This window comes from Triturus cristatus, chromosome 1_1, assembly GCF_964204655.1.
Source record: "Triturus cristatus chromosome 1_1, aTriCri1.1, whole genome shotgun sequence".
Taxonomy (NCBI): Eukaryota; Metazoa; Chordata; class Amphibia; order Caudata; family Salamandridae; genus Triturus; species Triturus cristatus.
Window position 1 is genome coordinate 519,662,949 of NC_140579.1, and position 15,561 is coordinate 519,678,509.

A 15,561-nucleotide genomic window follows, 5' to 3' on the forward strand; every position below is an offset into this window, starting at 1 on the left:
AGCAATCAGGTAAGCCTAATTAGAGGTAAAGTTACCTTCACAGGGACCCACCAGTCGACGGACTAGGGATCGCGAAGGGACCTCGAGAGAAAACACAAAGGGCCAGCTTACGGACACTCGTGGAGTGTAGGCGGGCAATCTTCAGTGCAAATGCTGCTCGGGGTAAGGGCTATAAGTAATCCAAAGCTTAGCTGCAGAAGTTGTTGGAAAGCTGATGCTTCTGCAAAGTGACGTGGTGTCCAGGGGTTCGGTTTGCATGGTCGCCACGAGGGATACGGGCCTCAGACTTGCTGTGGGCACTGTTCTACCTCTAAGACCACGGAAACCCACCTCCTGTGTTGCAAAATTCTTCGGAGTCTGGCGGGAGCTTCGGAGCTGCAAACCGGTCAGATCTGTCTTTGGTGCCTGCCTTGCAGGGGAGTAACTCCTTTACTCCAAGGGAGATTCTTTACTTATCTAGTTCAATGTAGATCGTCGAAGTTCCAGGATTCAGTATCAGAGTTTCGTCCAGGTGTAATCTAAAGTCCTGTAACCAGGGGTTCCTTCCTTATATCCAAGAAAGGGGTGGGACAAACTGTAGGGACCCACCTATGGGAGGGTCAGGAAAGAGGGGTGGCTACACCCATTTCCTTTGTCCAGTTTCGCGCCAGAGCAGGGGCTGGTAGCCCCTGCAACTGGTTTGAGCTGGACTATGCACAGGGGCACCAAATGTGCCCCCAGTTCTGAACTTCAAAGGACTCTTGGAGTGCACCCACCCAGCCCCAATACACTAAAGCCTTTCTGGGAGGTGGTGACACCTCCCTGTGACAGGAAACCTATTGTCCAGGCCTCCCCTGCCAGAGTTTCGTCCAGCAACAGGAGGGCAGACTCGTGTCTGTGGCTGGCAGCATCCATTTTGTGATGCCAGGGCTCTGTTAGCTGGTACCGGGTATACCGGTGCTGTCTCTTCCTCTAGAAGGGTGGGATCATACTCCCACACCAGTTACTTGTGTGGGGGTATGATTCCAAAGTGTTTGACACCAAATACAACATGTTTCCGTGCAGCCATTCCAAAGTTAGCATTTACCGTTTGGTTATAATGCACTTAAGAGTGTATGGTTTGGCAGCATCACAAACAACCCCAGAATAAAGGTTCTGAAGGCTGCTGAGGGGCTCTGCTCATGCATGGGCACCCTCTCACATAAACCCCAGCACTCTGCCTTCAGGATTGGTAAGGCCTGCCATAGGGGTCACGGATAGGTTTATATGTGCAGTAATATGGAGAGCTATAGTGAACCTATATCTCAGTAAGGGGTGCATGCACCACCTTACCCAGGCTGCAGTAGCAGACCTGTGGTGTCATTTTGGAAGGTTTCCCAGGGGTGACACAATACATGCTGCAGCCCCTGGTAGGCCTCTGGGGTACCTATGCCCTTGGTACATAGTATACCATATACTAGGGACTTATAAGGTTACCCCAGAATCCAATCTGGAGTGTACCTATAGTACTTGTAATCAATTTAAGGGAGAAAGCAGATAGGCTGGGGTCCTGAATAGCAGGATCCCAGCCAGACTAAGTCGAAAACCAGCAAAACATCAGGAAAAAAGTGGGGGCAACCATGTAGTCAGATTCCACCTTCCTACACAGATCACAAAGTGCAGATCTCCCCGAGGCCTGCCCTCTATGTAATCATGTGTTCCACAGTTCCTTGTCTCCCCCTATCAAACAAGATTTCAAGCTGCTGCTCCTAAACTGTAGACCTCTACCGAAGCACAAGATCGAAATCAAGCTGCTGTTGGAGGAATATAGACCCGACATATGCTTCTTGACAGAAACCTGGCTGACGCCACACTCTGACCCAGATATCGTATCTGCATTACCTCTGGTTTTTCAGATTCTACGCAAGGATCGATCGACTGGGAGAGGAGGCGGCCTGGCAATTGTTTACAAGGAACAATATTCCTGTAGAAGTATGACCAGTGTTATTCCCGATTGTGAAAGCCTTGCCTTCAGTTTCAACTTTTCCCCCAATACTTGCTTTTCGGGCACCCTGGTCTATAGGCCCCCGGGCCCCTTGAGTCAGTTCCACAAGGCCTTGCCTTCGATCCTAGCTGAAGATGTCACTACATTTTCAAACTACACAATGTTGGGTGACCTTAATCTTCATTTCGATACTGCTCACGACCACATCGCTACTGAGCTGTTGAATGACCTAGCGGCTCTTCAATTGGAGCAGCTGGTTGATTCTGCCACTCATGCAAAGGGCCACTTGCTGGATCCTGTGTTCAGCAACTGCCCTGACCTTAAGGCTGAACCCCCTATTGCTCTGCCATGGACAGATCACCTGCTTGTCCCTCTTTTGTGGTCTACCTATACCTCTCCCCGGGCTATTCACCAGGAAAAGAATTTCAGGAACTGGGCAAAACTCTCTGCAATATCCTGGTCTAAATGCCTTGCGAGTTCACGTCCTTGCCCCAATATAGATCTCAATGTAGCCAATCGGGAGTATGAAGAATGGATCTCTCACTCTCTTGAGACCATCCTTCCCCTCCAAAAAATCACCACCAAACGTTTGCAAAAATCCGCCCCTTGGTTCTCTGAGGAACTCAGGGAAAAAAAGAGGGACTGTAGGGAAATTGAGAGACGATGGCTACTCGATTTTCTTTCAAGTGATAAAATACGGTATAGAAAGGCTATCAGAGCTTACAAAAAGGAGGTTAAACTTGCTCAAGCTACCTATTTTTCCGCTCAAATCTAAATCTAAGGAAATTTTTCAAGTAGTAAAGAGCCTCATCAAACCTTCTCCGCCACCCATATTTCTGGATAACACTCTACTGCATTGCAACAACTTGGCAGCGTTCTTCCATCAAAAAGTTCTTAAAATATATTCCTCCTTCTCTGCTGCTGGCGCATATCAGCCTTCTCAAACTCGGCCCTGCCATGCGGAATCTTCCCCTCAACCCATGGCTAACTTGGAATGTTTCCCCATGTTGGAGCAGGACGCCGTCGAGTCACTAGCACGTCAGGTGAAATCTGGATCTCCTTGTGACCCTGCCCCTCCTAAGGCTATGATGTCGGTCATCCAGACGGTCCTTCCCACCATCAAGGACCTTCTCAACGCCTCTCTCACGGCCGGCGTAGTCCCAGCACCTTGGAAGCAGGCCATGGTCCGTGCCTTGCTAAAGAAGCCAAATCTGGACCCTGACGATTTCAGTAATTATCGTCCCATCTCCCTGCTCCCATGGATAAGTAAAATCTTGGAGAAGCACATCAACATCCACCTTATGGCTTTCCTGGAGTCAAATCAGCTGCTAGACATCACCCAGACTGGTTTCCGACCAAAACATGGGACAGAGACTGCCTTACTGGCAGTAACCGAAGAAGCCAGGAGGATGATGGATCAGGGAGGATCAGTGGCAGTGATCCTCCTTGATCTAAGCGCAGCTTTCGACACGGTTAGTCATGATGTGCTTCTCTGCCGTCTCTCTGAAATAGGAATCTCGGGCAAGGCTCTATGTTGGTTTACATCCTTCCTAAGTAATAGATCCTTCCGGGTCTTTGAGGGAGACACTGTCTCCACTAGTAAATCTCTTACCTGTGGGGTCCCGCAGGGCTCATCGCTGAGCCCTGCACTGTTCAACGTTTACATGCGACCACTGGCTGAGATCGTCCGCCCATTTGGCATCAAAATAGTTTCCTACGCGGACGATACTCAGCTAGTGGTATCCCTGGCACAGGAGAACAATGGCCCCATGCAAAGAGGACTAAGGGATTGCCTGGAGGCTGTGAAAGTGTGGATGACAAGATCTTTCCTCAAACTCAATGGGAGCAAAACGGAGCTGATGTTTCTGGGGCCTGCCGCCCCCACTTCCTTTGACTCTCTTTGGCCCTCCTGCCTTGGCACCCCGCCTGTTCCTAAGGACAATATAAAAAGTCTGGGCATTTGGCTGGATAAGGCCCTAACACTCAACATCCAGGCCACAAAGTTGTCTGCAACCTGTTTTGGCCTACTCGGAATGCTTAGTAAAGTGCTCCCATTACTACCCATGGAGGCCAGGCAAGTCGCTGTACAGGGATTGATACAGTCCCGACTTGACTTCAGTAACTCTCTATACTTAGGTGCCCCCGAATACACCCCCCACAAGCTGCAGACAGTGCAAAATTGTGCTGCCCGCACACTACTTCAATTGCCCCGGAAAATTTCAGCAAAACCCGGACTGAGGAAACTGCACTGGCTCCCGGTCCGTCAAAGAATATTTTTTAAAGCGCTGTGCATTGCTCATCAGGCCTTCTGGGATACAGGCCCGGCAATCTGCCGGAACCTTATGACTCATTATCATCCGACAAAGCACCTCCACTCCAGTCAGGCCTTCTTAGCAACTGTTCCAAGAGTTAGAAGAATGCGGTCCGGTGGCAGGATGTTTTCATTTAATGCCGCCAAACTATGGAACCTCTTGCCCCCTCAACTCAGATCCAACTCCAATCTCTCTTCATTCCGTAAACACTTAAAGACTTTTCTTTTTACTTTTCAAAATTAATTTCCCGAAGTGTCCAGGCTAACCCTCATTCTATTCTTCAAGTAGCGCTTGGACGCCGTCTGGTAGCAATTGCGCTTTATAAATCCACTCTTCATTTCATTTCATTTCATAATGTAAATACGTCAGTGAGCTACTGCTTTTGTCAGAGAGATCCTATTGTTACTTGCAGTTAGTAAGTTAAAATCCTAACATAGAACAGTGAGCTATTAACTTTCATCTAAGAGCTGCATAAAAACAGCAAGGTATAGATTAGAGCGTTATGTTTTTCCCCCCAGTCTTTGATTATCCTAATGTTGCAAAAAGTGTTCTTTTGGACAGAAATCAATTCTGATTATTAAAGAGAACCCCCAACCATGGTATTATGTTTTAAAATTCTGAGTTAGTTTCTCCAGACCAATCACTATTAAACTAAACCGCCTAGTAGTATGGTTGTCATGTGACTCCTACACCTTCTAGTCCTTAGTCTTATGTAACATTTTCTATACAGTGATTTACACACATATTGATTGTCTCTGAGTAATGTGTGTGATGTAAAGTGCTCTGACACCCTACACTGGTATGAGTGGCGCTGTAAATCAAATTAAATGCATCTGAGAGAGAGTGTGGTTATGGAGACTTGAGGGGCACTGTTAAAGGGTGGTAGTGAGGGAATCCATGGCAGAGGTGGTCATTGGGGGGTACTAACAAACTAATGCAGAGGGCACCACCAATGCTAAGACCGGCCCTGCCCTTGAGGCCAGTCTGCCTCAACCATAGTTAGCTCCATTGGCCTTGTTTCAGAAGTAGTAGCTGCAACTCACCAGGGATTGGCAATGCAGAATTTGGCACGCACACCAAACTAAGTTCGCAAACTTCACAGTTTCTCTGCTTCATTCACAAGAACTTTTAACATGTGCTGCTTGCTGTGGGGCCACTGGAATTAAATATGCAGCAAAGGAGGACAAAATTATGCCACAGTGTTGACTAAATTATGCATTTTAAAAAAGGCTGCAGCGTAATGCAGTATATTTTCTGATATTTTATTATTTTGACGTACACACATGCTAACAGTCTTTGGAAAGATTTTGCCTTATTAGCACCAGTGTAACATACAAATGCAACAGTGAGAAAGATGATCAGTCAACCTTTGCAATAAGCGATCCACTCCGCAGCAAAACAAGTCAAATTTTTTGTTAACTTTTGATACATTTGAGCTATAAACAATTTATTAGTTTAAATGGTCAGATCATGCAGCAGATCTTGCATTAGGAGGCAAATATGGCAGAGCCAGAGTTATATAGAAAACATTTGCAAACTAGGATATTTTGCCATTCATGTTTGAACTGCTGCTGTGGAAAAAGGGAGAAGTGCTGATGATAAACACCATGGCTCTGCAAAAAATTGCTTGTGCTTCCACATTTTATCGTATTTGGGACATTCTGTGATTAGAAGCATATCCCACTTTGTGAATGTGTTTTAATGTCAATAACTCATTATAACCTTATACAATCATGTGTATCCATTGGTTGATTAAACTGGGCAGTGAAATGCCAAACACATACTAAAAATTGGGATATTTGCGCATTCTGGCCACACCTCTGGCTCTGCCCACTGAGCCAATCCTTGGGTTATTCCCGCCCTCTGATTCTTTGCCCACAGTTCCCCTACTTTTTTTCCCCCACTTCGACCACTGGTTAAATATAAAGGTGAGTGGGATGCTTTGGTTTGTAGAGATTAAGGTGCGAAGACACAGGTATTACAGTCTTAGAATAGAAAGTCACATTTGTCCATTTCCTATCGTACTGCACAAAGTCAAGTGATGCCGTCCTTCAGGGGTCATTCTTGGAATAGTTTGGCTCCGGAGAGGAGATTGGGTGCAAGGACGTGTGACGGTTTCTCCTCTGCTGCACTCGAGACTGCTCAGGTCGGCGCTCGCGCAGAGATCAGGTGGACGGCCGCCGTGAAAGGGTTAACGCCCGAGAGGGCTGGAGCTCGAAACTCCTTATGCTAATGAGAGCATCTGAGCTACCTGCCTGAGGATTGTCAATCCGCAGAAGCAAAATAGAGCCCAGGTCGGTGAGAGGGCAATCTGTGCCCAGTGACGGGCGATGCAGACGGACCCGGAGAACTCTGGAAGGGAACCCTCCCCAGCCTGGCCCTCAGGGACGGTGAGTATCGGAGCTACTGCCAGGGCGTGTCTGATTTGACTCCTCTCTGAAATCTATGCCTTCTCTGGCCGCCAAGAATAACCCGTGAAGAGCCGCCGCCGTGGAGGGGACGCGCTGGCCGGCAGGCAAGTTTGCGAGCAGGGAGCGCACAATGCGGCAGTGGCTTAGTCCCTTCTCTTCGCCAGTCACCTGCGGTGCGGCAGGTGCCGCACGGGCTAGTGACAGGCCAGTGGTGGGCCAGCAAACTGTCTTTTTTTTTAACTTATCACTCGTAGGAATGACGTCTAAAGTGAAAATGATTAATTCCTTCCTGATGTCAGTGTTCTAAATAATGGTAGGACCATCACCTGTGTCTCACGTTTATCCGTTACGTGGGCCTGAATTATCCGCTCAGTCACCTCACTTGGTTAATGCGTTTAGAGCTGAGACCTTTGTGTACATAGGAGTCACGCGTTGCAATATTAGGAGGGAAGACTCAGACTTTTATACTTGAGTTTTTTTTATAAACATCAGATATAATGCTCGGTTAAGTTTTATTGGTTCTAGTGTCGAAGAAACCGGGCGGTTTGCAGTTAGTGTTCCACAAGCAGAGGCTATTCTCAGACGTTTGGGGACGCATAGCAACAGATTAAGTTGCAGCGTGCAATTTATCAGTTATGTTTTTAGGTCTCGCCTGAGCCAGTGCATGCGCTGGTCTGGCGACACTTATTGAGAGGGCTCCAAAAAGTGCTACCAGGCCAGCCTAGAGCTACAGTGCATGTGCGCGGGCGCGCGCGCCACGCTTGACCGCGATTACTTTCACAGCCGCTTGTTCTTCTTTCGTCAGTCTTGCCTGCGTCCTGCCACCGGCCGCTTGTTCTTCTTTCGTCTGTCTTGCCTGCGTCCTGCCACCGGCCGCTTGTTCTTCTTTCGTCTGTCTTGCCTGCGTCCTGCCACCCATCACCAATTGTCTGCAGCCATAAATGAATACCCCAATAACTAGGCATTCGCCTACCTCCTGTGGTCTCTTCCTGAGCTCCATTTATTTATGAGTACTACGCCAAGCTAAAGCTCGTGACTTCAGTGGAAATACTTGCTCTAACAACGGCCTTAAGTGTTGCAGCTGACCCCACCCTCCCATGCCTTCTTCCTTATGCGTGGTAACCTTACAGAATGTTCATGCCCTATATAGGTGTTCTGTGTGTGCCTATGTGGCTTCGTGGGTGCCCAGCTGTGTTTTGTCACTGTATGTCTTTAGTCCTTGTTGTAGATGCGTTTATATAATGGTTCTTGCTTTAATGTGCTGATGCGGGAAGACACAGGCATGCACAAATGAGGTATCCTTTCTTAGTACATTAAACCCAGACTTATTAGCTTTGCCAATACGGTTATTTATAGTAGCTTTCATTCGCCACTTTTGATTGATTCAGCTCTTCCATGTCCTCTCTAATCTGTGTACACACAGATCCTGCATTCATAACAAGACTACGTCGTTTGTGGGTCCTTTTGATGTAACTACATGCCCCCCCCCCCACCGCTTTTGTGTGATTGATGCTACTTCACACAAAGGCAGTGGCCAAATTGAGTTCTTGGTGTGTTGGCTGTAAGCTGGCTAGAATGTGTAACTCGGTCATTACTTGCTAAACTTGAATGTGGAGGCACCCACATGGACTATGGCACTTTAGAATGTAATTTATTCAGGTTGGTTTTGCAGCACGTGGCTTGACAAATTTGTATAGCTGGGGGTTAGTTATACAGTGTTAACGTTTAGAAGGTATTCAGTAGAATGTCACGGACTTCTTAGTCACCAAAAAGCATGTGTTAGTGCTTGTTGTTGAAGTTGGTTTCATCCAGCTGTTATATCGCGCTCTGACTAGGGACTCCCACTCCTTGTCGTTGGTAAACCCTTGCATAAATCGCTACCTCTCACAAGCCACAACAGAATTAAAGAAGAGTCAGTAGATCTGACTTGTGAAGAAGATGCCATGCACATGTATCCAAAGGCTACCCTGCACACAACTTTGTATTTGTACAGGCTTAATGCACGCTCCATGCACTGAATTAGATTGTAAAACTATCAATGGTGAAAGGGTGGGAATAAATGTTTTGAACGTGATGTCTTTAAATATGTTCATGTTGCAGTGCATTGGTGTGTGGTAGGGTTAGTATGCATACGTTAGTGCAAATGTCACAAGCAGTGTAAAGGCTGGAGAAAACGTTACTACACGTACTGGTAGCATAATATCTTGTAATATTTTCCATAGTATGACTTAGGAATTGTTTTATTGTTATTATATGCATAGTCTTGTATGGGTGCAGGCATCACCGTTATTCCTCTGATCAGTTTTCTTTCTAGTTGGGGAGAAAGTGGGGGTGGAGGGAGAGTTTCCCCAAAGTTCTGCATGAGCTAATACCCAGTTGTGGTTGTAATGGTGCCTCTTCAACCTCCATGCTAAGAATATCGGAGCAGATTTTCTACAGCTAACCTTCAGGGCAGAAGCCTCTTCATTTGGGATAGTATCTGTGAGACATGGGGCCTCACTAAGTAAAGTGCTTAATGAAAAGGAGCAGGTTATCCGCTTAAAGAACTACTCATTCTTCCCCAAAACATTGCATCCTTGCCTATCCATTCGGCCATTGTCTCCATAGCCTGAACAACAAGCATTGGCCTAGCCAATAGGTCGCGCCTTTGGGACCTCATAAGTGTTCAGCCATGCAACAGTTGATTTTGTTGCACCAAGGATATTGTGGTGGATAACTAAACACTTATAAGGTCCCAAAGGCGAGACCTATTGGCTATGCCAATGCTTGTTTAAAGTGTCACAGCGCCTCTAATGGCTTCAGGGTGCTTGAATCCACACAAGTAGAGCACCGCTCTAAACTGTAAACAAGATGCGGCCAGTTACAGGTAACCCCATGCTTCAGGGAGCTGTATCACTCGGCCCTTTCCTCAAATGTGGTCATGTTATGTTTTTACGGCCCGTGGAGAACACATTAAAGTCCGTAACAGAAAGCACACTTTCTCTTCTAAGGAACACTTTATGAGTATGTGCAAGGTTTGTAAAGACTTCATTTTGGTGTATAAAGATTCTGAGAATTTTAATGGTCGATCTTCGAATATTGTATTTTTATATAGCCCTTGTAACTGCAATTGTCACTGCTACCCTCTCCAGCGGCACTCAATGTATCAGCCTCAGAAGGATGAAATTCTACATAGTCGCTTTTGGAATTGGAACCACTAAAACGCAGGCTGCACTCAAGCCTGAGCAGTGAGCACTTATCTCGACTCTTTGGCGAGCTTTAAGCAGCGATCCTATATATGTTTTAATGTATGATTTTCTGAAGATGTAGTGTACTATTTTAGAGATAATCTGTGGTTTTATACCGGTGTGATATTCGTTGTTACAGATAATGTGATGGTTTACAGGTATTATACATAATGTGTGACCCAATACCCATGTGATATTAAGTCTTGTGAGTAATATATGATGATATACTGGAGAAATGTGTGATTTTATGGTATTGTGGTGTGGTAATCGGTTTTATGGGCAATATATGATGGTGTACAGTACAGGTCTAATCTATGTCTGGACTTCCCGCTACTACTGGGCTTTACTTAATCAGATACCTGAAGGCTGGGACTATCTGGCGGTAATATGACCAGTGGCGGCTGGTGACATTTGAAAGTGGTGAGGTGTAAAACATTTGTCGTACTCCACTGCGGCGAGCGAGCGTAGCGAGCTTGAACCACTTGTTCAAGGGAGTTTGGGGAGGTTCTCCCCCCCGGGAACATTTTGAAAAAAAGAGTGGGCAAATGGTGCATTTTCAAGCAAACCAGAAGGTGCTAAAGGAGGCCACCGGCTGAGGCAGAAGCAGGGGATCAGGTAAAGTTGGGGGCCAGCAGTGGTGAAATGCAGGACAGGGATACTTGTGATAAATGGTTCTGCATCAAACATCAGCTGAAATCCAAAATGGAGAGCCCTTCTAGCCCTGACTGCCATCAGACACTCAGAAAGGAAACTCCTGGGGTTACCTGGCTTTTCAGCCACTCTGGTCAGTGCTAGCACAGGATCAATCACATTAGAGATGGTGAAAACAAGGAAGGGGAGAGGAAAAGGAAAACAGGAAAGGAAAATTACTCGAGGGATGACTATTCTGGGCAGTATGACTGATATAGAGGTAAAGACTGTGAAAGGAGAGGTGGACTTTAGAATGAAGGGTGTAAGGTAAAAAACATGGTCCTAATGCTACCCTCTCATGGCAAAGGTCGTGGAAAGGTTGACGCACAGACTCGCCTACCCTTGGTAGGAAAGCTTTGGAGGAGATGGGGAAAAGGCTCTGCCAGAAACTCTAATCAGAGATTAGGTTCAGTACCCCCCCAAATGGAGATTTCAAACTAGCCAGCTTGACCGCAGATGTTGCAGAAATGGATGAAACAGTATCTGGTGACACAAATATGAGTGCTCTGGGAGGCGCAGGACAAGATTGTCAGCCGAGTACTTAGTGCATAGGGCACGCTGAATGACACGGAAGGGAATATAGTGCCAGAGGAATGCTCAGTAAAAAACGGGCGTACTACTGGAAATAGTGATAATCGTTTTATGGCGATGGGAGCACAATTCTATGTCAATAAGATTACACTTATAAGAGGAAACAGGAAAAGGGTGCAAGGCGTGGGTATAGAGAGGACAGTGTCAAACCTCATGAAATAGAAGATTTAATGGAGCTATCAAATGTGCTGGGGGTGAGACTGAAAATGAGATTCAGACTGGTGCCCCTGAGATTTGATTTTTGGATCACTTAATTGCATGACTGAAGGCTTCTTTGAGCTATCCAATCCATCTCAGACAATGGCCACAGGTGGGGTAACTTCCTACCCTAGTAGTATCTTCAGTAACAGAGGGAACATTACAGAGACTTTAGGCTTGTTGTATCATTGAAGTCTTCCTCCGCTCCCTCTGAGAAGCACAATTGGCTTCAAACCTCTCTTGAGTGCCGGGAAGTGGGTTCACTCCTTGGGGCCAAGGCCAGGGAAAATGTCCGAAGAGATACAAAAGGCTAAAGATGTACTGCTGGGGGCAGAGAAGCAAAACCGAAATTGGAGATACCTCCGGAGATAAATGTGCAAAAGAAATACCCTCCCTTGACTTGGGCGTGAAAATCCAGTCCTAGAGAAAGAACTGAGACAAACCGCAGCACAGTCCATGGAACTGCAGGCTTTGCACGTCGGGGACTAGGGAGACAAGAAAGTGCTGCAGGCAGAGCCTGAAGCATCTGTACCCAACTCCTTATCAGAGTCTGATCTTGCAGCACACCTCAACTCAGCAAATTCAAGCACCCCTCCCTCTTTACCTACATATACATATGAAAACCGTAACATAGAGATGTGTAGCAAGACAAACATTTTGTAAATTTAAGGAATGTTAGTAATACGCCTGTGTTTTACATGGATGTGTGACAATTCTATTTCTCAAAGGCAACACTCGCAGCAGCCAATCTGCACTTAAGCGGGCATGGACGGCACAGGGTTTAATAAATGACTTATTGTGCTCATATAACACCAATTCATTGTGGTCTCTAATCTGTAGGTGCACAACTTTTGAACTTCACCACACTGACCCTCAGCAGCCCCACCTAAACACTCATCCTACCTATTTGAGATTTTGCTTCTTTTTTCACTCTCTCTGGGGTATCATCCCACACATGTTCACGCAGTAAGGCTAGCGATATAACTCCACACAGTTATTCCTGAATGTCTCAATGAGCACTAGACTAAAGGCTGAGATTTATGGTGACCTACTTGTCTTCATCTCCTCATTTTCCTCTAGGGTGCCATTTGCTGCTGTCTGTCTTTTCTACTAATTTAGCCAATGTTGAGGTTTTAGTGCTAATTTCAGGAGGACTCATGTGTGGATCTCATGATGGAATTGACACAAAAAAATCTATGCTCCTAGTTGGACATCTTCTCTAGTAACATTCTGAGCTCAATCAGCCTTTTTCTTAAATTTCAGTTATTGGTAGATTCTTAGAGGCTTTATGCCACCCGCAGACCTCTTTTGGAAGCCTAACAGGAATGGAGAACACACTATGCCAGGGCAATAGATATCTCCCATTCAAGTCCTGGGAAAGCTGCAGAAGTAAAGTGCTGCTGCGTACCTTATAACGATCATCATTTCCTCCCATTCTGAGGTCTGTGTCGAACAGGAATCCATTATGCAGAAATCAAAGGCTTGGACAATTGGTTCTGTCCACAAATAGTTCAGGTTTGGGAGTCCAAATTAAGGGAAGGGGTGGAATGGGTGTTTTGCTATCTAATCACATAATTTATGCCTTCCAGGATGCATTCGTGAAGATGGTTAAGTAATTAGGTCCCCATCACCACTCATGCTCACATCTGCATCCATTTCAGGAAATGTACACTGGCGACGAGAGTGGGATGTTGCCTGCGTGTGCTGCCGCCTTGTTGAAGGTGGTAGAGGGGAGGAGGCTAGCCCATGGAGAGGGCAACCCCCATCGGTGGCGAGAACGCAGCTGCAGACCGGACATTATCCCCCAGAGTTAAACTGGAACGAGCGAGCTGAGTCCTGCCGGCCGAGAGACCGTCGAGGATAAGGAGAAGTGTAGCCCATGGCAAGGGCACCCTGCACCTTCTGCCCGGCAAAGAGCGGTGACAAAAATGGGAAGCGTTGTAGGTAGCGCCACGCTCAGCCTCAAGGCGCCTCATTGCTGCCGACTTTTTCTGCATGAAGCCTCACCTGCCCCCGCAGTTCCTAAGTGAGCAGAAAAAGGAGGAGAGGATAAACACCCCAAATGGCATCCCCGAGGCAAGTTGCAGCATCTGCCTAACACCGGTGAGATCGAGAGCCACCGTTATGCCTGTAACAAGCGTGTGCCGCCGTTAGGCCCAGGCGGTCTCTATCGCAAGCAGAGAGTGCCGGGATGCCCCACACGGAGTGTGCGAGTTAGCCTACAGCCCTGCATCAGTATATACGGAAGCCCTGTGCCGGCGTCCCCTGTGAGCGTAGAAGGTCCACACTTCAAGCCTTTGCCGTGGCCTGTGAGGAGTGGACCCGCATGGCTATAAATAAATGCACCGATCTACGGCCCCGAATGTGACTGTAAAGGAGGGCGGCCAGGCATTTTTGAAGCCAGAATTAGGCATCCCTCACACCCCTATTGATGCCTAATCAGCGCGGGCATAAGGTGAAGGCTCCGCAGCATAAAATAAACCTTCCACGACCTTAGTGAAACGCCCCCTGGTAACTGGTGCGAAATTGCTGGACGGAGCCTAGCATATTGGATTTAAAGAAAACTGGCTGCCACTGCCCCTGCGATTTTGACCCTACACAGCGGATCAGGTTGAAGGCATAACATGATGGTCCTGTCCATGAAAGGACTGCCTTAGGAATCAGAACATGAATGGCCGGCCCGCTGTACATAGAAAGACTGCTCTGAGCAAACCACGCTCAGTAAAAAAGAACAGAGGCATCGCAAACAGGAGCTGCTCACCGGACGTGATATGCTGGAAACTGACAAGCGGCGTCCTGATCACCCGCTGGCAGGAGAGAAGGTCGTGGCTACACCCATCTTTACAACACGGCCACCAGCGTTAGAAAAGCTGCCTTGGCACTGGTGAGTGACTGTAGCGCCACCTAGTGGCCATTTAGCGGTATCGCACCCGCGAAAGGAGTAGAAAACCCAATCACAGTACTTGATTAGGACATTGAAAGCCAAACATGGCACCAGGCCTGTGGTACACCAGCGCTGCATAGGTGCCTGTAGCGACGCGTCTGCTGCCACGCAAGGAGAGATAAAGAGAGGACTGCCTGAGTCACAAGCTTGCCAGAAGATACTGTCTGTGGTAATTGCACCAAGCGCTGCACTGCAACCCTGCCAAGAGCAAAGGCACCATGTAGGAGGAAGATAAAGATTGCAGTTTGTCCCCTACAGGGGAAGAGCCTGTTTTTGACAAAGAGAGTGAGAGAGCCCAGACTGTGATAAGAGGCAGTGCAAATGAGCTCACATATAGTGCCCACAGAGACTGCTAACTCTCACGAAGGACTTCTGAGGCTAAAGCCGCACCAGCCAAGAACACTATCCCGGCAGTGAAGAGAAAACGTACGGAATTTTCTCCTAAAAGAGGAAAAGAGAGCATTCACGCTCCTGGTAGCAGGACGTCATCACTACAAGACAGTGCAAACACACAGGGCACAAGCAGACAGCACCCATGAGGACTAGCTACCAGCCCCATTACTGCTTGAGCTGAGAAACAATAAAGCCCATGAAGACACGGCACACAGGAAAAGACCCCCAGGCCGCTGGAAAGAAGAAGAGACCCCCAGGCCGGTGGAGAGAGAGGGAGACCCTCCCAGGCCAGAGGAGAGAAGAAGAGACCCCCAGGCGGGTGGAGAGAGTGAGAGACCCCCCAGGCTGGTGGAGGGAGAAGAAGAGACCCCCCAGGCCGGTGGAGAGAGTGAGAGACCCCCCAGGCCAGTGGAGTGAGTGAGAGACCCCCCAGGCTGGTGGAGAGAGAAGAAGAGACCCCCAGGCTGGTGGAGAGAAGAAGAGACCCCCCAGGCCGGTGGAGAGAGAAGAGACCCCCAGGCCGGTGGAGAGAGAAGAGTCCCCAGGCCGGTGGAGAGAGAGAGACCCCCGACCAGGAGAGAGAGAGACACCCTGCTGCCATGCACACAGAGCCACCCTGATGCCACTACCAATGTCTTCAGTCAGAGAATTACCTACCCTGGAAAGCTGAAAGTGTAGTGAACCGAGAGAAGAAGCCACGCAACAGTGACAAGCTCTAATGAGAAATGCGAGCATTTGCACGCCAACTTGCGGTGAATGGTCCCATCGCAGTAAAGAGAACCTGGCTGATATTTCTCAGAAAAAGTGATAGACAAGTATATACACTATTTGT

General features: G+C 47.6%; 1 protein-coding gene and 1 pseudogene across 5 annotated transcripts in view; both read left to right on the forward strand.

Moving 5' to 3' along the window:
* The window catches only part of LOC146870525 (rho GTPase-activating protein 27-like), a 1,164,614-nt pseudogene that overhangs the window by 598,031 nt on the left and 551,022 nt on the right, over positions 1-15,561 (forward strand). The gene's annotated exons all lie outside the window — the stretch shown is intronic.
* The window catches only part of LOC146870528 (syncytin-2-like), a 283,792-nt gene continuing 274,779 nt past the window's right edge, over positions 6,549-15,561 (forward strand). For 2 of the 4 annotated variants that reach the window (XR_014978313.1, XR_014978314.1), the window contains exon 1: positions 6,559-6,665. Coding sequence is in view for 1 of the 4 variants with exons in the window: in XM_085643085.1 (XP_085499211.1) it covers positions 6,606-6,665 (60 nt within the window). In the remaining 3 variants the exon portion in view is untranslated. Of the gene's footprint in view, positions 6,666-15,561 lie in introns of all 4 variants that reach the window. The other 2 variants (XM_085643085.1, XM_085643083.1) reach the window with 2 other exon arrangements.